At 39.5% G+C, this 24,702-nt stretch overlaps 1 protein-coding gene across 2 annotated transcripts in view; it reads left to right on the plus strand.

Moving 5' to 3' along the window:
• DPYD (dihydropyrimidine dehydrogenase) overlaps positions 1-24,702 on the plus strand; it is an 867,929-nt gene that overhangs the window by 628,169 nt on the left and 215,058 nt on the right. For both annotated transcript variants that reach the window (XM_084756838.1, XM_084756837.1), the window contains exons 17-18: positions 17,414-17,534; positions 18,330-18,449. In XM_084756838.1, coding sequence (XP_084612964.1) covers positions 17,414-17,534; positions 18,330-18,449 — 241 coding nt within the window. The remainder of the gene's footprint in view (positions 1-17,413; positions 17,535-18,329; positions 18,450-24,702) is intronic.

A 24,702-nucleotide genomic window follows, 5' to 3' on the forward strand; every position in this document is an offset into this window, starting at 1 on the left:
TAGACACTGAGGGTTTTACTTTGATGACATTTTTTTTTTTTGAGACAGGGTCTGTGACAGCTATTCTTGGTTGTCAACATGAATATCTCTGGAATTAACTATAACCTGAATCTTCTTGTAACTGTGAGGATTTTTTAAAATTAAATCATTTGAAGTGAGAAGTCCCACATTTAATTTAGATCTTTTGAGATGGGAATCTCAAAGATTCCTTTACCTTTAATCCAGATCTTTTGAGATGGGAATATCTATCTTTAATCTGGGCCACACGATCTGCTAGCAGCCTATGTAAGGGACATGGAAAAAAAAGGAAACGTGCTCTTTGCCTGCTTGCTTTTTCCCTCACAGTCAAGTCCACTTCTCCACTGGCATTAGAGTCCACTCCACTGGGAGTCTGGTGTATCCTGAAGACCAGCTGTGACGTCCAGCTTTGTGGAGTAAACACTTACTGCATCTTTGGACCTTCCTTTGGTAGACAGCCGTGGTTGTACTAGCTGGACCACATCCTGTAAGCCATTCTACTAAATCTCCCCTTTTATGTGTATACAGATTCTATAAGTTCTGTTCAGGAAGAGAACCTAACTAATACAGAATTTGGTGCCCCAAGTGGTTCTATGGTATCAGAGTATAAGAACGATCTTTTAAAGTCCTCTGGCATAGGCTTTTCAATTCATCAACACCTATAGCTACTGAACCATTCCCATGGTAGGAACTGTTTTACAAACTAAGGAGTCAAAAGCATTTGACTAGCCTAATCCAACAATTGTGAGAGCCAATGGATCTGGTGAGTCTGAATATTAAAGCTTGTGACAGTATGGGGAAAACTAACGAAAATAATGCTGCTGGTCAGTTGCTCTTAACGTATCATGATCATATGCATCTCTGCATACTGCGAAGGACAATGAACTCAGTGATAAAATCAGCCAGCTCCAAAAGGCATATAAACAAACTAACTCTTTCTGACTGTGGCCTGCAAAAGAACCTATCCCCAGCAGCCATAGAGCTCAACCCCAACCCCCAGAATTTTAAGCTGGCTGAATGGCAGGCAGCAAATTTTTTTCAGCAGTTAAAGTAAGATTGTTAATTGGTAAAAGATGAGATCCTGTATCTTGGGGTGGGTATTTGTGGGGGGACCCTGTTGAAGCTGAGGCCTCACCTGAGGAAGTAGTCTCTCTACCCTCAGCAGATGTTCTCCCATTCCCAACCCCTGAAACATTAGCCTTACTCTTGTGACTGAGGAATTTAACCATTCATTATCTGCTAAACCAGCAGTAACTTCATCTGAGCAAGATGCCAGGCAGGATAATAATCACCTCCCTCAGAGCCCACCAGTAGTCACTTCTAGACCTATAACCAGTCTTAAACTGGTCACTAGAAAGTCCAGTGTTATTCATAGGTAAACCTGCAAATAATAGCAAAGCTCTCCAAATAAGAAAACATATCATGTATTATATGAATGCAATATGAATATTCAAAGAATCTAGAGAAGAAGACCAATGCCATAGAATGCTGTATATGATATAAAAAGTGTTGCGCTGGAAAAAATAACTCACTCAGCTGAGTATTGAATGGAGCCATGAAAATCTGAGTTTCAAGTTCAAAATTTATGTACCAAAATATCCAAGGCTAATGGCATATATTTGTAACTTCAGTGTTGTGAAGGCAGAAAAGGGTGGGTTGCCAGGCTCCCTGTCCAGTCTGCCCTGGCCTAAATGGCGAATTCAAGTCCAGTGAGAGACTCTGCCTCAGAAGAAAATTTCAATGAGACCTAAGAAATGATAATGAAGCTTCCACTCTGGCCAGCATACAGGGACACAGGAAGCAATATACATGTTTAAACACACACACACGAGCACACACACACGCGCGCACACACACACACGCACATGCACACACTAGGAAGGTTATATAACTAAAGTGATAAACATAAAAGTTTGAGAAATCTTTTATCTAACTGAAATGAAATAGACAGGAAATATTTCTTTGTAATACTGCTCTTGTTTACTTATCATGTTAGGCATTCCTATTTTTCACTTAAGCTTAATTTTCTTCCACAATCATTAGACAATACTCTTTTGTAATTAAGCAATCACTTTATTTTAAATAATTTCTGAAGAAAGATTTATGCAGAAGAGTTGTATAAATTATGATAAACAGACTTGTTTTTCACCTTTATCCAAAGTGAGACAAATGATGTTACTTTAACCTGTAGCAAGACGAGAAAAATATTCATATGAAATTGATGATCCTAAATATAAGAATCAAGAGTACTTATCTATCTCACTGGGGATAATTTGAAGAAAACAATGAGCTATAAGTATTTTTGTGCAATAAGGTGAATATTTGTGAAAATATTCGGTAAGCCACTAACAGTTGTAAGTTTGTTAGGTTTATATTCCCTGGTAATATGTCAATCTCTTGCTCAGGTTCCAACTATATCTGTACTATCAATTATATATTTAATTATCATAGTTCATTCTTTGGGTCTCCAACTGCCACTCACTTCACATTGTAAGAATTCAGAGATGAGTAAATCACAGCTGGCACCTTTAAATAACAGGTTCTCTTTCTGCTCACATTAATGCAGTCCTTCACAGGATAGCAAGTGGTTGCTTTTACTGTGTTTTTAGTTCTAATTGTGGAGTGCAACGTAATTAATGCATAGATGTATATACATTTTATGTCGAACAGTGTTCTAGGGTCTGATAGCTCAGGTGAAATTTACTGATGACTTTCTTTAATTCTGCATATTTTTAAATGTCCCTAGCCAAGTTCAGTGTGCCTTCTGTCTCATATTACAGCCCTCCAATTGCCAGTTCCTCCATTTTACTTCCCGTTCTGTTTGTGTTTGTTACTGCAGTGTCAGAGAGCTGAGAACTAGCTCTTTCTTTGCTCTCTCCCTTCTTCCCTCCATCCCATCTCCCCTCCCTCACGTCCCTCTATTGCAAACACTCGGCAGCTTAGCTACAGTCAATGATCCCTTAACTTAAGACCCTTTCTTTCCTTCTAATTCACAAATCACTAGCCACGATCTGATAACTCCCAACTTTATGTTTTTAAAACTCCTCTCTTAAGATATGGATTCTTATAAACGCACCCCAAGATTCCTTCGGCTATGTAGTCCTGTAGGAGCCTCTCTTTGTTATATCTGAAAACCCTTCAGCATTTCTCTCCAAGTCTGCTGCTCTTTTTTTTTTTTTTTTTTTTTTTTTGGTCTTTTGAGACAGGGTTTCTCTGTGTAGCCTTGGCTGTCCTGGACTCGCTCTGTAGACCAGGCTGGCCTCGAACTCACAGTGACCCGCCTGCCTCTGCCTCCCGAGTGCTGGGATTAAAGGCGTGCGCCACCACGCCCAGCTAAGTCGGCTGCTCTTGACTCTATTACTTGGCTGAGGAAAATGATCTCCCCAGCAATACTGTTTCCCCTTTAGTCTGTTCTTCTTACTTACTTTTTTCTGCATGCTGCTGAGACACATGTGGGGGTTATGTTCCTAAAACGTGGACCTGAACATGTGACCTTCCATGTTTTACTCTTCAAAGAATAAAAAACAAAAACAAAAACTTGAATACCCCAACTGCTTTTGGAGAATGACCATAATTTTCGTGGAGCCAAGTGGCAGTGTCTCCTACTTGATTCCTTCCTGTGCACTGACCCTTCCCATTCCATATCTTGATCAGCATCCTCATGTGTCTTCCATCTGTGTCTTCATTCATGTGTTGCTCTGCATGCCTTATTAAGCTCCTGCCATTTTGAGATCCTTCACCTATAATCATTTTCAATTTTGTCTTCCCTGAAGGCATACCTTGATACCTCAATCTCTCTCCCCCTCTTTTTTTTATTTTTAATTTTTTAAATTAATTTATTCTTGTTACATCTCAATGGTTATCCCATCCCTTGTATCCTCCCATTCTTCCCTCCCTCCCATTTTCCCCTTATTCCCCTCCCCTATGACTGTTCCTGAGGGGGATTACCTCCCCCTGTATATGCTCATAGGGTATCAAGTCTCTTCTCGGTAACCTACTGTCCTTCCTCTGAGTGCCACCAGGTCTCCCCCTCCAGGGGACATGGTCAAATGTGAGGCACCAGAGTATGTGAGAAAGTCATATCCCACTCTCCACTCAACTGTGGAGAATGTTCTGACCATTGGCTAGATCTGGGTAGGGGTTTAAAGTTTACCGCCTGTATTGTCCTGGGCTGGTGCCTTAGTTTGAGCAGGACCCCTGGGCTCAAATCTGCCTATCATAATGTTCTACTTGTAGGTTTCTAGAACCCTCTGGATCCTTCTACTTTGCTATTCTCCCATGCTTCTCTCATCCAGAGTCTCAATGGGATGTCCTCCCCTCTGTTTCAGTTTCCTGGTAAGTGAAGGCTTTCATGGGACATTCTTTTTTTTTTTAATTTTTATTTAATTATTTTATTCACATTATAACTCAATTGTTATCAATCACTTGTATCCTCCCCTTCCTCCCTCCCTCCTACTTTCACCCTATTCCCCAGCCTTATGTCTATGACCAAAGGGGACCTACTCCCCCCCTATATGGTCATAGGCTATCAAGTCTTATCTTGGTAGTCTGCTTATTCTTTCTTTGAGTGCTACCTGGGCTCCTCTCCAAGAGGAGGTCGTCAAATATGGGGCACCAGAGTTCATGTCAAAGTTAGTCCCTGCTCTCCACATAACTGTGGAGAATGTCCTGTCCATTGGCTAGATCAGAGTAGGGGTTCAATGTTTACTACTTGTATTGTCCTTGGTTAGTGCAATAGTTTGAAAAGACCTCAATGGGCCCTGATACACCTATTACGATGTTCTTCTTGTAGGTTTCTAAGATCTTCTGAATCCTTCTATTTCCCTATCTCCAATATTTCTCTTACCAAGAGTCCCAGTGTGATGTCCTCACATCTATCCCAATCTCCTGGCAAGTGAAGACTTTCATGGAACATGCCTTTTGGGCTAGTGCCCAATTATGAGTGAGTATATACCATGTGAGTCTTTCTGCTTCTGGGTTAACTCAGTATGATCGTTTCTAGTTCCATCCATTTGTCCACAAATTTTGAGATTTCCTTGTCTTTTATAGCTGAGTAGTATTCCATAGTGTAAATGTACCATAGTTTCTTTACCCATTCTTCAATTGATAGACATTTAGCCTCCTTCCAGGTTCTGGCTATTATGAATAAGGCTGCTATGAACATGGTTGAGCATATGTCCCTGTTGTGTGGTGGAGCATTTTCTGGGTATATTCCAAGTAGTGGAATAGTTGGGTCTTGAGGAAGCCTTATTGCCATTTTTCTGAGAAAGCACCAGATAGATGTCCAAAGTGGTTGTGCAAGTTTGTATTCCCACCAATGAAGGAATGTTCCTCTTTCTCCACATCCTCGCCAGCATGTAGTGTCACTTGAATTTTTTATCTTAGCCATTCTGACAGATGTAAGATGGAATCTCAGAGTTGGTTTGATTTGCATTTCCCTGATAACTAACGACCATTTCTTTAAGTGTTTCTCAGCCATTCGATATTCCTCTGTTGAGAATTCTGTTTAGTTCTGAGCCCCATTTCTTAATTGGGCTATTTGGTTTGGTGGTGTTTAATTTCTTGAGTTCTTTATATATTTGGATATTAGTCCTTTGTCAAATGTAGGGTTGGTGAAGATCTTTTCCCAGTCTGTAGGCAGGTGCTTTGTTCTGTTGACAGTATCTCCTACCTTACAGAGCTGTGAGTGGTGGCCTTGCTTGGTCATGCAAACTCAATACTTGGTACTGAAATTGCTGCAGGAGTGCTTCCAACCTCCTGGACTAGGAAAATCTATGGGAAACAGGGGGATTGGGATCTCTCTCTCTCTCTCTCTCTCTCTCTCTCTCTCTCTCTCTCTCTCTCTCTCTCTCTCTCACACACACACACACACACACACACACAGAGTAGAATTAAATAAAAATGGTTATCGAACTGGTAAGCTAGGTTCCACTCATTCTGTACACCTAAAATAAAGCAAATTGTTTTGGGTTTTCAATTTATTTCATAAATCAAAGGACCAGTATTCAAATACTGCATATGGAAAGCCTGAAGTGATGGCACATGTCTTTAAACACAGTAATCAGTATACACAGGCAAATAGACCTATGTGAGTTTGAGGCCAGCCTGATCAACATTGTGAGTTAAGGACAGTCAAGGCTGCATGGTAAACCTTGTTTAAAAAAAAAAAAAAAAAAGGACTGCTGCAGCTGCAGGCTTACCTTTAGAGTAGTGACAAGTGTCCAATTTAAGACCCTTAGTCCAGATTTAATAACATTCTGGGTTCCCATAATTCCTTTATTATCGTAGATGGGACTAAACAGTAAAGACTAGGCAAATTCATTTGTTGTTGCAGCAGCTACATATTAAGAGCCAGGACTCTTTGCAAACAGAAGAGCATGAAACAGCATGCTCTCTAGGTTGTAAGTCCGCAGTCTATATTATCTAAACATCTAATTAGCTCCTGCCGAATCTGGCTGTTAATTTGTAACCCAGCAAAGTTCACCACAATGCTCCTTTTTAAGTGAAAAAACAAAACAGAACAAAACAAAGTTTTAGATTATCTAAGATTAGAAGTCTCAGGGTACTTTCCATTTGTTGAATACTGCACAAATAAATACCCATCTGTTTTAGTGCTATTATGATTCTGTATATCAAACAGTGTGAAGATTTTTTTCCCCTTTGCAAGCTTCATCAAGTGTCTTATCAACAATGCAGGCTTCAGGCACTTCCGTAAAGTTGAGTTGGGATAAATGAAAGATCCTTGTCGAATTGGTAATCATGCAGGTATTCAAAGTGAAGAGGTGATCGTATTTTCATTTAATTTCAGTGCCTCAAGATATTTTCCCTTATGGGCTATATTACCATCCTCTGTCTGTGTATCCATCATTTAAGAAATCATAGCCACTCGTAATACATTTTAAATCAAACTTCCCCATTTCTGCCTGTACGTATCCTTTTTTTTCTGCAAAGGTCTTTTGAATTGCATGAGGACTTGCTCATTTTAACATGCTCAAATGCTAAAGGACTTACCAAGGAATAGAGACACATTGAAATCCCAAAGGCCATTTAGATATTATACTGATTCTAGTAAATGTTCACTGCCATAAGTAAAACTATATTTCAGTTCTAAGGGATTGCTGTTGTTTTTAAGACAATGTTGATGCCTTACTCTGATGCCTTCCAGGCCAATGGCTGCTTTCTAAAAACCAGTGGTAGGAGATATATCTGGCACACACATTGCCACAAAAAAAAAAAAAGTGTGTCCGGACTACTTCAGCTACTATTCATTGGACCAGATATCCCAAGCTAAACACAGCCAGATAGAGACTGAATCAAAAGAAGTCAACAGCTTTTTATAGAACATGAAACAGTAACTCATATGCTATACTGTGTAACAGCTAAGTGCCTGTCCCAACTCATTATCAGGAGACCTGACTCTGGCTACAAGATATCGTACAGAAGTGGAGGAAGCACAGGAGCTCAGAGGCACATACCAGGAATCTCCCTGCTATATGCAGACTGCTGTCCACCACTGGGTCACTCTAGATGCCATTGTATATACTGCACCACACAGCACCACATGAACGCTTGCCACTCTTCTGGTGGCAGAGTAAATGCCTTTGTTTAAATACGCACTAGGCTAAGTTTCGATCAAGATCAAAACTAATGTCTTTCAGTGGCAGGAGAGTAGAGAAGACAACTGCTTAGCAGCACCTTGTGCTCTGTCACTCTAGTCCCTTTTTCTTAGGAAGCTGATGTGTGAGGATTGCAAGGCTAAGGTCAGTTGGGACCACTCAATAGGACCCTATCTCAAAATGAAGAGCTTTAAAAAGAGGGCTGTGGATATAGTCCAGTGGTGGAATAGTTGCCTAGCATGTAGCATACCCTAGGTTTAATCTCTAGCTCTGCTAAAAAGGCACCATGATATCCTGTGTTAAAAATGGTTTATATGAATAAATGTTTTGTCTCTTGTTCATATAAAATACAGTGGGAATCTCCATAAAATGAGACAGAAATATGATACCGAATGGAACAAAAGGCTAAAATATATATGCTTGGTGACTAATATGAAGTTCTGTTGATTTTGTTCATAAACACAGATTCCAAGGTACAAATTTTGCCCAAAGGCAAATAACTTGAACTGCAGAGCCAAAGAGGTGGCAAATAAATGGGGAGCAACTCAGTAGACACCCACGATAAGGGCACTAAGGAATGACAAGCCTGCTTCGTAGCATTATGATTGATGTTTCATAGATTTTTTTTTAATGTCGGGGGGGTTATGTATGTGAGTGTGTTGTGTGGGGGTGCATCTCCACACATGAGTGGAGGTACAGGCACAGAAGACAGAAGAATATCCTGCTCTATCACACTCCACATTATTTCTCTGAGATGGGGCACATCGTTAACAGTGGGGCTAGACTGGGAACTAGGAACCTTCAGCTTTCTGTGCTTCTGTGCCTGTCCCAGAGGCTCTGGGTTTACATGTGCATACATAGGCATATTTCAGTTTTTTTACTCTATCGCTGAACCAGGAGGTAGGCTTGCACCAGTGACCTCTGGTCTCTGACCCTACAGTGCTGGACTAGTAGGTAGATATGATCACACATGTCTTTTTTATGTAGGTGCTGAGACTCATCCTCAGGTTCTCGCTCTGGTACAGTAAGCAATCTATCTTTCCCACTGAGCCAGTTCTCTAGCACCAACATCCTGCTTATTAATCATTAAAGGAACAGACATCTGTCTTAATGGAAAGTGGAACCAAACACAAGACTCAAGAGGTGCCCTTTGTCCTTTAATATGGCAGACAGGTCCAGGTCATTGCTTCTTTCTTGGTCAAACCCTTTCTGTTACTTTCATCTATGTCTTTATATGGTTGTAATAAACTCAATGTGGGCTGAGTTGGTCATGTTTTGTTTTCTTTCCTTGACATCTGGAAAACTTCAAAAGTAGAGAAAACCTATTTATCACACACACACACACACACACACACAGACACACACACACACACACACACACACACTGTGATAACTAATTTGCATTTTCAGCTTACCAAAATCTAGAATAACCCAGGAAGAGAATCTCAGTGAAGGACTGTCTAGATCATATTGGCCTGTGAGCATAGCTCTGATGGATTTTGTTAACTGCATTAGTTAAAGTGTGATGACTCAGCCCACTGTGGCTAATACCATTCCCTAGGCAGAGGGCCTTGGACTCTGTAAGGTTAGAGAAAGCGAATAGACATCTGAGCATGCATTCATCTCTCTCTGCTCTTGACTGTGGCTATGACATAGTTAGCTGTTTTAAGTCACTGCTGGCTGCACTGCTCTGGTATGATGGAGTGCAGTCTTAAACTATGAGACAAAATAAACCCTTGCTCATGCAAGATTTTCTTTTTGGTCAGGGTATTTTATCACAGCAATGGAGACATGAAGACATAGACCTTAAGGCATGGACTCTTAAAGTGTGCCACTCAAGTGCACATAAATAAACCTGCAGAATCAGGGCTGTTCAGAATGTTGAGTAAAATCTAATAATATCTACGGGTTTTACTCCAAAAGCTTACAAATATCACACTTACGTCTTTGGAACCTTCGCCACCCCACATTTCACCCAGGGTCTTCTTAACCAGGTCACTTCACTTCCGGCATCTCATTTTACTTCAAAGTGAGAAATCAGCCCGACGAGCTGGCAAAATAAACAAGCCGAAACAATCTAGACCTTTCTTCCCTGCTCTTTCTGCAACAGTGGGAAGAAACTCCTTGAGGAACTGCCGCAGCTTGTTATGGATGAGCTCCCCTTAGCTGAAACCATCCATTGTCAAGGGATTGACGTTCGCTCTGCTGTGTTATTTCAAATCGCCTCAGCAGTAATTCCTTCTTGCTTGAATCTCATCAAGTTCCCAGGACAGAAGCGTGACTCCCCTAGACTGTCTTCATCTTAAATGTGTCTATCATCAGCATAGTGGGTGCTTCAGGGCACAGTACAGTATGTTACACTGGCCTCCTCCCTGGCTTAGTTAATCATTCACACCAATATGGGATTATAGAAATACTGAAATTTTATGCCTTTGGTTGTTTTCTACCTCCAGCCTAGGAAAACATAAGCTGGGTGAATAGACCAACAGATGTGTAAAACACCAATTGTTATACAGCTTACATTGATGCATTTGCATTAAGGAAGCATATTCCAAGCTGCCTGAAGTCCACAAAGAATAAAAAACTTTTTTTTTTATGCACGTAAATAATCACTTGCCTTTACACAAAATGAATCCACACGTGGTGGTGCAAGCAGCTGCCTGCATGTTATTACCCACTGACATCTTTTTAAATGTATTCTGCGCAGTGATTAGGATACTGGCTGGGGTTCAGCCGAGCTCAGCTGGTCAACAGTCTTCAACACCTACTGCAGACGACGAGCATTACCTGTTTTTCCATGTAGTGTTTTCTCTAGATTATGTTGGGCCACCTTGTTAATATGTAGACTATAGATAGTATTATGGTAGGCAACACTAGCAATTGATCCCAAGATGGACCTAAAAGGAAGGTAAAAGATTTGTTGGGAACTAGCCTTAGTGAAAGCACCAAAGAAGACACGTAATTATTTGTGTGCCGGGTCTATAGAATATCATCTGTTAGAGGTTACAGATTTGACAGGGTCCTTTGCTGCCCCAAATACAGAGCTAGTCTTGGACAGAAATGATGGCCATTTGTGGAATGGTTGTACTGTCATTGGCTGGGACCCAAGCTCAGATCAAAAGCAAGATAGAGGTGGAGGAGTGAGCCGTGAGAGGCCATCAGCTCACGAATGCATGTAGCAGGATCAGTCTATTCTTGCAGGAAGATATTAGTTGTAACTATGGTGCCTGTAATGCATGAATCTTCTAAAGCTTTTTTATACCCCAGTTTGTAATTCAGTCCTGGTTCTAAGTTAGATGACTCCTAACAATTAAAAAGAGACTGGTCTTGTAATTGACAGCTCCCACCTAACTCCCAGAGTCTGATCCCAGCCTGGTTTTTTGATTCACAGTAGGGTTGTTACAATAGAGTCAACTGATTACACAATCAGATAGGAATAGCACTAAGAAGGTCAGACCCCAAAAGACTAGTACACTGAACTGTGGGCCACAGATGTTCAGAGGCAGGTGTTTTGAGCACGTACACTTTCTCCAGCTTCATAACCATTAGCACAATCATTTGAGAGTACAGAAGAAATGAGCTGGTGGAAAGGGAGTGAGAGGACCTGAACGTCATGACAGAGGACAAAAATAGAACACACAAAAAAAACCCAGGCCATCAGGAGTTAGAGATAGAAACATAGTGCTTGCTGATTCTTCTCCTTTGAGGAGAACTGTAAGCTTCTGAGACAGAACAGCAGTGGAAAGTGCCCACACCAAGAAGTCAGAGGAGTACTGCATGAGGGACAAACAAGAAGAAGAGCAGTAAGCCATGGTCACAGGGACTGTATTTTTTAAAAGAAGAAACATTCCTTTAGCCTTCAGGACCACAAATAGGCTCTGCCTTCTCCATCAGATCCCCAAGTATCAAGGTCTGATGGTTGAGGAATTCCAAGATTGAGGAATCTGATAACTCAGCACCTTAAAGACTTAGAAGGGGCCATTGGCAGCACAAGATGTTCTGTAGGGTTTCCATGAGTTTTAGGCCTTCATCAGGTCAAGAGACTTCCATGTAGTTTTACTTGCTGACAGAGAGTGGGGAAGACTTTCTTCCAAACCTTCTGGTTACAGATCAAAACATATTGATGTTTAGTTTCTATAGATTGGTTTGGTTCCATGGAACATGAAAAGCAATATTTTTTGTAACCTGGAGTGTGATACTGGCGTCCAAATAGGAAGCCTTAATTTTTGTCACTGAACACTACATTTAAGGGGATTCATGGTGTCTCAGGTTCTGTGCTTAGGGGTTAGGGGAGGAGAAAGACACAACCCTAAAAACACACATAGGCTAGTAGAGAGAAAGGGGTGATTAAAAAAAAAAGGTGGTTTTAACTCTGCTGGCAAACGCTATTAGGAGGCACATATGGATGCATTGTAAAGACAGTCTTTTACAAACTGACTCTGGCCTGAGGAGGATGGGACGTTTAGTCCCACAAACCTTCTATAAAAGGTTTTAACTGGGCACAAGAGAAGGACATTTGGAGAGAGGAGAGATGTGGGGGACAAGGAGAAGGAGAGGGGAAGGGGCAGGGAAAGGGATGAGGGAGGGATGTATATAGTATATGGCTACTCTATAGACAAATACTGGGTTCATTTCCAGTGTGAAAGAAATTTGTAAAAGTTGTTAGAATTCTTCATGTAAAAATCTTTGTTTAGGACAAAGTCACTGCATCTACTGAATATATAACTAAATGGAATTTCTGAATATTTACTAAGTATATGGCTCCTTCAATGAGACACTATGAAGATATCTCACAACGTAGTTATATCACTATTATAATGCTTAGTAAGAAAAAAAATTCAGAAAACACACCCGATAAGACATAAGTTCATTCAAACTGTCTCCATGCCAACACACAGTCTTTGCATTCACTAATACTTTTACCTCAAACAGTGAACTCTGCCCTAGTTTATTGACTCAGAAAGATAAATTTGTCTCCTTTTCCTATTACCTTATACTTACATCTGGTCTCACAGGTATAAATGAAGCTGGATCCTTTTCTAGTTCTAGTTTACAAGTGATAGCTGAATTTCACTTTAGGGAGCAATTTTGCTAAAGGAGATGATGGTTTAGAACATGATAATGGGAAAGAAAATTAAGAAGATGAAATAAGCACTCAGATTGATCTTCCGGGCCCCAGTTCTCTCCGTCAGAGAAGGAGACATAATAAAAATGCTACCCAGCTCTTGTCATGTCATGTGAATTAAGACTTAGGGGTTTCTTAGTGGAAAACATTTTATAACTGGTAACAGTTTTTTTTTTCCAGTGAATTCATTGAAATGCCATCTTCTAAGAAATCCATTTTGAAAAGAATTGTACAGGCTGAAAATTACCGGGAAAATTGGAGAGAAATGTTTCCTCAAGTGAAAAACTTCACTTGTAGTTTTGCTCCTCGAGAGGTGCACATGGCCTCACCCTGGAGCACTTTTCTTTGAAATAGGTGCAAGGGAGCTCTCACTACTGAGAATCTGCAGCCAGTGCCTGCCAGAGAGCAGAGAGGGCATGCCAAGGGCCTCTGAAGTAGAAGGGCAGATTCTCCGTCCAGAGAGCTAGAGACACAACAGTTACTAGGACTAGAACCTAATTGCTTAATTTAGAAATGAGAATTTACACTCACCATCGCATAGTCATCACTATGCGAGGGCACATGCAGCATTACGTTTTCTGGTGTGTACTGGTCATTTTGTGGGGTTTATAGTAAACTCTTCAAGAGAAGACTCACTATGGCAGATAATAGTCTCCTCTCCAGGAATACTTCCCTCCCACAATCCCTTGCTGTCTTCCTTCTTTTAATTGAGATGGAGTCTATGGAGCCCTTGGTGGCCTGAAGTACACCAAATAGTCAAACGTGGCCCTGAACTCAGAGCAGTCCTCCTGAGTCAAGTCTGCCAAGGACTGGGATTTTATGCATGCATTGACATCCCTGGCTTCCACGGAAATTGTCAAATGGGTCAAATTTGCCTCAAGCCCGCTCTTATCCTCATTATAGTACTTTAAAAGTACACTCTGGTACCTTTATTTAGTTCATGTGATACCCTTAAAGGCTTTGTTGGCTCCTCAGGCCTGACGCTCATCCTTTAAGGACTTCAGTGCCTCCTTTCTGCTGCTGATGCCACTTACATGTCTGCCACAAGGAAATGTGATGTTGCTTGGAGTATGGTTAGCTGATTGTGGGAATAAAAAAGAGTTAACAAGCATTAAAATGCATGACATAAACACACGCGCACCCACAGAAGTACTGGGTACTCCTGAAACTTGGAGCTTGGAAGTTAAGATCAGGAATTGGTATTGATACTACCCATAGAGGAAAAAAAAATGCTAAAAACTTCCTAATCCCACTAGAGTTTCTGTTTATTAGATTGGTTGAAAGAAGCATTACGCTATCGTTTTTTAAATACTTGTCCATTTTCTTCAGGATAATTTCTGATTCATAAAACATTATTTAGACTCCATGCTTCTAAAATACCATCATAAAATATACCCAGCTGTCTCAAATATAGAAATAGCCTAGTTTTTTATTATTAGGTTTGTTTATTTTGTGTGTGCAGGGGGTTGTTAGGTACACGTGCCTAGATCCTCGCAGAGGCCTGAGCAGGTTGTGGGATTCCCTGGAGAGTCACTGGTTGTGTGTGAGCTTCCCAGTGCTGTTACTGGGAACTGAACTGGAGCCCCCTGGAAGAATATCAAATGATTTTAACTGCTGAGCCATCTCCTCAGACCCAAGCCTAGATTTTTAATAGATATTTTAAAAAGCAAGTTAAAATATACCAAGTTCCTTTTATTTATTTTTTTATTTTATTTTATTTTATTTTATTTTATTTTTTTTAGGAAATAAGGATGCGTTTATCCCAAGGCAAATAGATGTCACTAAAGTCAAGAAATATAGACTTATATTAAAAGAGGGAACATGACCTTTTGTGGGCAAAGGAAAAAGTCATAGTCATAAATCCATAGGTTCAACAAATCCATGGAAGTGGTCCGTAGGTGAGCTGTAGCAAAGAAGAGATTCTGTGGGTTTCAGATGTTATCTTGCTGAATTCTTGGCCTTGGGGTTGGATAAGGCTAGAAGTCTGCTCAGCTTAGTGAAAGGTTCAGCCCACTCTAGAATGTTAGGTAGAATACAATAGTTAAGGTAAATGGTTACTCAGGGGCATAAGACAGCCTAAGACAAATTTGGTTAATAAACATTATACCAACTTATTTTTCATTCTTTTTTTTGTTGTTGTTGCCACAATGCACATTTTGGGTTCCAAGAAACTGAAGGTATTCTTTTTGTTTGATTTTTGTTGGTTTTGATATTATTAGCTACACAATTTTTTTTCTAGCAGAAAATAGCACCTGTTCCTGTTTTGAAGATCTGGGAGGATAAATTATTAGAAGATATGTAAATGGGACTTAAAAACCTGGTTCATTAGGAAATGCAAAGCTATCAAAAGAATGAGGAGGCCAAGGCATAGAAAAAGAGATAATATTTAAAGCCAGATTTCATATCAGATATATGAAGAAATGAGTAAAGTATGAACAGTAGCAGTCTGCTTTAATTACACAAATGAGATCAAATAATTTGACCATGTTATTAATATTGGGAATTGTTGTTGTTATTGTAGAGTATTTACACAATACTGTTCATCAGAAATTGTTTTAAAATGTCTCAAGCATTCCATTTTGATTTTGGCTAGCTGTCATGATTACTCCTAGCTGGCTCAGGTTAGATTGAAAAGTAAAGCAAAAATGTATGTGAATACATCAACCTCACAGAACTATAAGAAGGTCAAATTATGCTATGTGGAATAGAGGAATATGATTCAATATAATCACATGTATAAAAGAACTGTATCCTTTTAGGAAAACTAAAAAACTTTTAACAAATTTCTAATTCCTAAGCAATGGATACCAGATAACCATTTAAAATAGTCTACTAGTAGAAATCAAACCAAGAGAAGTGTCTGACAAATATTCAAAGTAAATTATAAATACATGACAGTCAATAGTATTGAAAGCCACTTAGAACCTTTACCAGGTTATTAGTGTTTACTCTATTGGAACCAAATATGATTTAAAATGTGTTTTTGTCATTCATAACAGGATGCCTTCTGTGCATTAGGCTATTCAAGTAGTCTTTAAGTTATTGTCCAATTCTACCTTAAAGAGTACTTTCACAGAGGACATGCAATTCATACCATCTGGAGTTACTGTCGTTTCTAGGCTAAGTCCCATGGAAATTCATAACTTAGAAATGAAAGTCACAGGGATGCAACTGCCATCACAATACCAATGCAGTGGCCATAAATATTTCATGAACGTTGCATGGACCAGGGCAGATCTCCATTTTCATGAGTTAGAATTTGTACAGCTAAGTCTCCTGATTTTACTATTCATAATGCACGGTATGCCCCACGGAGCATCCCATATAGTGCTTTTTAATATTTATGTTTAATGAAGAAATTACTGTTCTGAAAAGTGAACAAGCCAAACCAAAGATTTTTGTTGAAAGTCTTGAGTTTGGCTCAATTGAAATAGCAATCAAGAGAAATGACCTCGCTGTGGTATCTCAGTGTATAAACACATAACTTTTAGAGCAATTCGGGGTGACAAGTCAAAGCATGCTAAAACCAAGGGGAAAGGTTCCTTTAAAGGTTATAACGTTAGAAATTTCATCTTAGACAAACTCAAAAGGTTAAAATATCAAAAGCAACGTCTCTAGCACATAAAACCATTAATTACAAATGAGATACTTGCGGACAACTTCATAGTTTAAATGTCTGTCTATATTTTCTGGTTGTTCTTTTATCAAAAAAAAAAAACCCCAAAAACATTTTAACTAGTTTGATAATGAATTACTGTTGCATATTTTAAGGTAATTTATCTAAACACATTATCAGCACCTGTCAGAATAAATTTTGCACTCGACATAATTAAAAAAACTATTGTGTGTGTTGAAATCAAAGAAATTACTACAGAAAAGTAACTCCAATGGGGAAGATGGGTGGCTCGCTCTGAATAATCCTTGTCACATGAGAAAAGAAATATTTAAAAACCTGAAGGAATTGAGCATAGGGAAATGTCTATTTCTTGCTTTTAAAAGGAACTCTTTTACGTTTTATTTCATTTTTGTCATTTTAATCAACTCTTTCAAAAAGAATAGTGTTGAGAAACCTTCTCTTAGTAATATTTTAAAAAGTAAGCTAAGATCATTGAGCAGCTCATGGGAGAGCCAACGCTGTTAATCTATTTTAGCATAAGCATAAATTGCATTCAGGTGCATGATGAAGTCACAGATAGTGTTTCTTTTAAATACACATCAACAAGAGTTAGTCTTTTCTACTGAAAACAACAGTCTTTTTACACTGGATAACATTCACCAGTTCAAATATGTTTCCCCAACAAGGAAGATGATAGAAATTCTATCATAGTTCCTAAACTTAACAACCATACATTTATATTGTGTTCCTGATACTATTTAACTGAAAATGAGAAACATTGTATTCCACTTGCTTCTTTATATTTTTATTTTACTCAGACTCCTTTGAGTAAGTTTCCCTTTCCAGAATGGGTTTTAAGTACACCTGAAGTGTACTTACCTTTGCTTCCTAACGAGGAGAAATGTGAGAAGTGTATCATGCAGTTTCTGGTCAATTCTACTGGTGTTGCACATGTCCAGCTTTGATATTTTTTTGGGATACATTTTGATCACAATTCTTTAATTAGGTTTTATATATTTAACTGACCTATTTGAACAGGATCCAGAGCTGGTGAGGAACATCTGTCGCTGGGTTAGGCAAGCTGTTCGGGTTCCGTTTTTTGCCAAGTTGACCCCAAATGTCACGGATATCGTCAGCATCGCAAGAGCAGCAAAAGAAGGTAAGAGTATCAGTTCCCAGGTATTGGCGCTGGTCAAAGTGCAGCCATGCTTAAGTAGACCCTCTACACACACACACACACACACACACACACACACACACACACACACACACACACGTATGCCTTTATTGACTTCATAAGAAATGTATCAAAAAGATCACTTGGTTTCACAAGTGCATAAGACATACACCTCATTCTGAAACACAGAATCGTATTTCACACATCTTAACACGCATGAAACACAAAACAAATCTACAGTCCTAGCAGAGAGGCCCAGGCTAAGGACTTCAGCATGTCTCAACTAAGTAACAGCTTTTGCATTTGGCATAAGGTTGAAACAAATACAGCCACATCCACACTGGAATTACTTATGTGTCCCTTGCCTTTGTTGGAATGAAGGCCAGTGTTTTACCCAGTCTCTCAACAAACATCTGCTGAATGCCTAGATTGGATAGGCAATAGAAAATGTCACCAATTGTACTTACTTTCATTCTATGATAATGGTGCCCTGACTTACAAAGACACTGTTAACTACCTGGAAACTTACACTGGCTGGAAAAACTTTACATCAATACACTCATCTGATGATTAAACTGAAGCCCATGATAATCAAAACTTTAAATATATGTATATATAATGTATATACATAATAAATATATATAATACTTAAGCATAACTAGAGTAGTCAAATGGATGCAGACATTTGGTGGTAGGAAATTATGGGTTGCATGGGCCTGAATAGATTTTAACCATCATTTCCTCAAGACCTGAAACACAAATATGTGTTTTTCACAGGTGGTGCAGATGGCGTTACAGCCACCAATACTGTCTCAGGCCTCATGGGATTGAAAGCTGATGGTACACCTTGGCCTGCTGTGGGCATTAGAAAGAGGACCACATATGGAGGAATATCAGGTTGGTTTTGCTCTTTCCTTGTGTTCTACTTCCTTGAACATTGCTTGAAATCAAGAGGGTAGGGACAAAAAAGAGCATTTCAGGATCGTATTCTCACATAACTCATTACTGCTCATTATTCCTAACTGCTATAGTAGGACAAATTAACTACAAGGCTCTAGAGTACCAGAAAAGGGTCATGCTGATTCCTGTCTCCTCTGACCTCTGCTTTCCTCAGTTTCTCAATAGCATGGCTATATGGCCCCTTATTAGTAAAAGATAACACCATGGCATTTTGTTCATTAAAAATGTTTTTATTTAAGTAACTTATTCAGATTACATCTCAATTGTTATCCCCTCACTTGTATCTTCCCATTCCCCCTCCTTCCCTCTTTTGCCCTATTTCCCTCTCTTAAGCCTGTGACAGAAGGGGACCTCCTCCCCCACCATATGATTACAGCCTATCTGGTCTCCATCCTGGTAGCCTGTTTACCCTTCCTCTGAGTGCCACCAGGCCTCCTCACCTAGGGAAAGTGGTCAAATAGAGGGCAACAGAGTTAATGTCAGAGGCAGTCCCTGCTCTCCACACAGCTGTGGAGAATGTGCTGTAGAGATCTAGCATTGGCTAGATCTGACTAGGGGTTCAATGTTTACTGCATGCATTGTCCTTGGTTGGTACAGTAGTTTGATCAACACACCCTGGGTCCAGATCCACCATCCTTGATGGTCTTCTTGTAGGGTTCCAAAGCTCTCCATTTCCCCATTCTCCTATACCTCTCTCACCTGGCGTCCCAATAGCAAGTCCCAGCATCTGTCCCAATTCCCCACTAAATAAAGACTCTCAGAGGACATCTCTGTTGGGCTAGCATCCACTTATAAGTGAATATAAACCATGTGTATTTTTCTGGGTCTGGGGTTAACTCACTTAGGATTATCATTTCTAGTTCAATGGATTTGCCTGCAAATTTAAAGATTTTCTTATTTTTTAATAGCTGATAGTGTAAATGTACCACAGTTTCTTTATCCATTCTTCAACTGAGGGACATCTAGGTTGTTTACAGATAGATTCTGGCTGTTATGAATAAGGCTGCTATGAACATAGTTGAGCAAATGTCCTTGCGTGGTGGAGCATCTCTTAGGTACATTCCAAGGAGTGGGATAGCTGGGTCTTGAGGTAGCCTTATTCCCAGTTTTCTGAGAAAGTGCCAGATTGATTTCCAAAATGGTTGTACCAGTTTGCACTCTCACCAGCAATGAAGGAGTGTTCCCCTTTCTCCACATCCTCACTAGCATGTACTGTCACTTGAGTTTATGATCTTAGCCATTCTTATGGGTATAAGATGGAATCCCACAGTCGTTTTGATTTGCATTTATCTGATGACTAAGGATGTTGAGCATCTTTTAAGTGTTTCTCAGCCATTCAATGTTTCTCTGTTGAGAATTCTCTATTTAATTCTGAGCCCCATTTCTTAATTAGGTTTTTTGGCTTGGCGACATTTAGTTTCTTGAGTTCTTTATATATTTTGGATATTAGACCTTTGTCAGGTGTAGGGTTGGTGAAGATCTTTTCCCAATCTGTAGGCTGTCACTTTGTTCTGTTGACAGTGACTTCTGCCTTTCAGAAGCTTCTCAGCCTCAGGAGGTCCCCTTTATTTATTTTTAAAATTTAAATTTATTAATTTATTCATATTACAACTAAATTGTTATCCCGTCACTTGTATCCTCCCATTCCTCCCTTCCTCCCACTTTCACCCTATTCCCCTCCCCTAGGTCTAAGACTGAGGGGGATTTCCTCCCCCACTATATGATTATAGCCTATCAAGTCTCATGTTGGTAGCCTGCTTATTTTTTCTTTGAGTGCCATCAGGCATCCCTACCAAGGGGAGGTAGTCAAATATGGAGTAACTTTGAGGTCCCATTTATTAGTTGTTGACTGTAGAGCCTGAGCCATTGAACACCATAGCCTTTTAAGAGAAAAAAGTACCTCACTATAATTCTTTCTTGATAATAGTAAATCAGTTTCCATCAATCCTAGACTTTCACTATTATCCACTGTCTCTGAAATGCTATGATTTTACAACTCAGAACCAACCATTAAAGCACAGTATTTAGCTTCGGCTGGTGAGACACTGGCATGTCCTCACACTTTTGCATATTTTTTCTCATCGTCTTCCACTTGCATTTGCCAAAGGGAGGGAGTTTACATCCAAGGTCCCTTCTGGTCTTGTTACCCTCCACACTGTTGCTGTGACAACATGAACTCAGCCTTGCAGAGACAATGCTGTGAGGTTCTTGACTGTACTGATATGAGGATTAGTTTCCTTGGTGATAGAGAAATTGGTAAATATACATCAAACAATGGTGGCCCAGCGTTGCAGAAAGGCATTGCTGAGTCAGACCAAAATGTACTTTTGGAAGAGCCGGGAAAGGTTATGAGAGCCTTGCCTCTGAAGAAAGAAGTCTGCTGTGAGGTTGAAGAGCATCCAGGAGCCAAGGCAAAACTACAAGGATGTGGGCCTACATTATGCTCTTAACTGAATTCTTGGGCCACCTTGTCTGAAGGAGGAGGACTGACAAGCAGTATCCGTTTAGCCTCTGAGGTATCAAACAAGCCCTAACTACTGCTGTATTGTGGAGTAGCACAGGCTGTGTGAGTAAAGGGAATGAGTCAAGAGACTCTGGAGTTGGGCCTGTAACGTGCGCTACATTTTCCGTCAGCTCATTTCAATTTTTTTCCCAGCCTGTCATGTTGACAGCAAGAGAATAAAGGAGGTCACAGAGGGTTCTGAGCATTAAAAATTAATAAAAGAACTATTGAGGTAGTATTTTATATAAGTAACACCATTCACGTTTTCTCATTTAAGCTGCAATTTCTGAATACTTTCCCCTGCTATAACTCAGCCTAATAAAACTATGAAATTACAGCATTAGAAAGAGTCTTTCATGTTTCAGTCTTTAAGCATACATACACTGAACACAAGCTGTACCTCAGGGCCTGTTAGCATTTCCAGGAAACTCCATTTCTGAGATTTATAAATACATATATAAATATTCGCTTGGGCTATAAGCACCAGCAAAGCTGGGCTTGGAACTCTCATTTTAAATAGCAAAAATGCCCCTCACATTTTTAAGGGGCTGTCCCTCATTTCTAATAGATTCTATATGAAATTCACCCACACTACACAATCTATTTTTGAAAATAGCCTTTCTCCACATGTACAAAACCAATACGTTCTTGCTCCTTTACAGAAATGCTCACTGCAGTTTAAAAGTAGTAAGACCAGAAAATCAGCTTAAACTGGGGCAGTGATAATATGTGTTGGCGCAGAAGCAAGTGTTCAAAGCCTAGCCTTGTAAAATGGCTAAACGATACTGGTTTCAAAGCATTGCTAAATTCCTCTACTTCTCAGTTAGACAGGCTTGTCAGAAGTTCAGAGTCTGATCCAGTGCCGAAGACAACACTAAATATGCTATATGTTCTTTACAAGATTAAAAACAGTGGCCACCGTGCATGGCTAATATCATCCCAAGGGTTTAGCTCAGAACACCAAAGTGCCAATTTTTAGAACTATTTGACTTGGAGTTTTTCCTGAGAAAGGTTGAATAATAGTTTGGAATGGCCACCTAAAAACATATACCTATATAGCCAGAGAAGGGTGCTTCCAGTTCCTTATGGAAGCTTTCTATTTTGTTCAGATTATTATTCCTGGCATTGAAATAGAAATTATATGTTTGTAAAAAGAGAAAAATGTCACTATGAAGAGAAAAGTTAGTTATTTGTTATACTTTCACACTTCTCTTTTAAAATGCTTAATGTCTTGTTTATTTATTTATCATGTGTATGTGGATTTAGTGTGGGTTTATTCAAGTGAACGCAGGTGCCTGAAGCGGCTAAAAAGGTCATCGGATCCCCTGGAACTGAAGTTACTGTGGTTGGGAGCCTTCAACTCTGGGTGTTAGGAACCATTCAAGTCCTCTGCAAGAGCAATATATATGTGCTGAGCCATCTTTCCAGGACATATTCCAGTATTCTTTTTATTTGTTTTTAATTTTTATTACTTCTTTGAGAATTTTGTACAGTGTGTTTTGGTCATATTCACCCCCTTAAGTCTTCCCAAATCTACCCTCATCCTCCAATCCACCCAACTGTGTGGGTATTTTTTTTAAATCTATCTAGACCAACTTGTGTTGACCAAAAATTCCTGTAAGTATGGTCCTCCACTGGGTCATGATCCATTTACCACGGTTTTCGCCCTTAAAGGAAATCATGTTTCTCCCCCAGCGGCTTAGAATTGCCATTAGCTCCTGGACTAGGGGTAGAATTTCTTGCCCACCTAGCCTCTTTATGGTGGAATTTAATCTTGCCCAGGCCTGGGTTGGTTTTGTGCATGCTTTTGTATCCACTGTAAATTCATATGTGCAGCTGCCTTGCTATGTCAAGAAGACACTGTTTCCTCGTAGTTTGTTAAGTGCTGCCTCTGGCTCTCAAACCCTTTCTGCAAAGATACCTGAGTCTTGGGACTAGGATCTGCAGTATAGATGTTCCATTTAGGTAACAAAGGACAGTCGTGCCCATTGGGAAGATAGACTCAGCTAAGGAATGACAATCACGTCGAATTGTTTCTCATATGATTATTCTGAGTTCTAAAGCACTGTTTTTCAAATACTTGTCTTTCAATCATGTATGTTCTGTAAAGTTAAGTTTAGTGATTCATAATCAACATAATTTAACATCTTATTTTTAATTCTGCCTGTCTTCATGCATCCATGTATGAGGTTGTATACACCACAGTGTTTCACTGTGGCTCATGTCAAAATCTTTTGAAGTTATAATGTTCTGACAAAAGGACATTTCTTAAATGAAAGAATCCAGTGGGCCAGCAAGAAGATAATGCCTACCTGTTACAGTTTAAAATACATTAGGAAAGGGATTTAGTGTGTTTCTCTCTGCCTTGCTGTTTTAGAACCTGCATGTTTTCAAGCCTTACTTGTGGATGAGTAGTCAGTCACAGAAGAAGTAGCTGACAAGACTCATACTTCTGGGAGGAGGCTATCAAAGGCTGAATTGTAGATCAGGTGACCTTATGGTGAGAAAAGAGTCAGAGGAAACCATGACCAATATGCATAAGAAATATTGTCTTGAAACCAGAATAACTGATTAAGTTATATATATTACAAATATTTCTGTTTAAGTCGTTGATAGGGAGTGGGTGAGATGGCTAACAGAGTAAGGCACTTGCCCAGAACTCATACAGAAGAAGGAGAGATTCTATCAGTAGCAGTCTTAGTGACCTTTGGATGTGTGAATGAAACTCAAGCCCCGCCTCTATATGAGCCATAAATAAATAAGTCTTTACAATTGTTTGTAAAGACTAGTAATTCTCTACTCTTCTCTGACAGTATAAAAATACTCTTAAGTTGTTACCAACAAATGTTTTTATTTCTGGAATGTACATGGAAACTTGTTATATCAAATGCTAATTCATATATTACCACACAAGGAACTTGTGTGTGTGTGTGTGTGTGTGTGTGTGTGTGTGTGCGCACGCGCACGCACACACGCATGCATGCATATGTGAGTGTGCAGAAGGAGAAGGAATTTATTGATTTTTTTTAACTTATCTGATTTAGAGAAGCCCCAACTTCCTCAGTAATATGAACTCTGAGCCTGAGTGGATAATTGTTTTCTTAATTTAGATTCAATTTTTTGTTTTACTTTAAAATTGTCACCGTATTTCAATCATGTTCTGAAATCAAAAGAGCACTAATGCAGTCACAACTAAATGATTACCACCACTCATCTGTAAAAAACAGTGTCACCCAGCTGTGGTGTGACAGCGGCACACAAAGTCCTCCCTGCGGGTCAGCTTTACTTAAAGATCGCTTAGAATGAGTCCTTCATGGCATCAGATAAAGACATGTCTTTCTTATGGCTGACATTGAAGGCTAGCCTCTGTTCCCACCTATGCTGGGACAAAGAGCAGTAGTGTTTCCTTCAGTGGGTTGACTTATTTGAAGACATTTTCTTTTGCTGTTGCTGCGTTTTAGTTTTTCTTATTCTTGGGGAAAGGCATATTCCTCAGAACTATTTTTGCTATGTTCCATCCCTTGCATGTATGTTGTGTGTCACATGTGTAAACACTCAGGGAAAAGTTATTAAATTGCCCTATAGGCAACATTTGAAATAATACTTCAGGCTTAGAGAAGTTTGTTGCCAAACAGATAAAGAAACAGACTTGTTATTTTGAAGTATTTTGTTTACCAGTTTTGTTGT

The sequence above is a fragment of the Acomys minous genome (assembly GCF_964271855.1).
Source record: "Acomys minous genome assembly, chromosome: 14".
In the NCBI taxonomy this organism is placed as follows: domain Eukaryota; kingdom Metazoa; phylum Chordata; class Mammalia; order Rodentia; family Muridae; genus Acomys; species Acomys minous.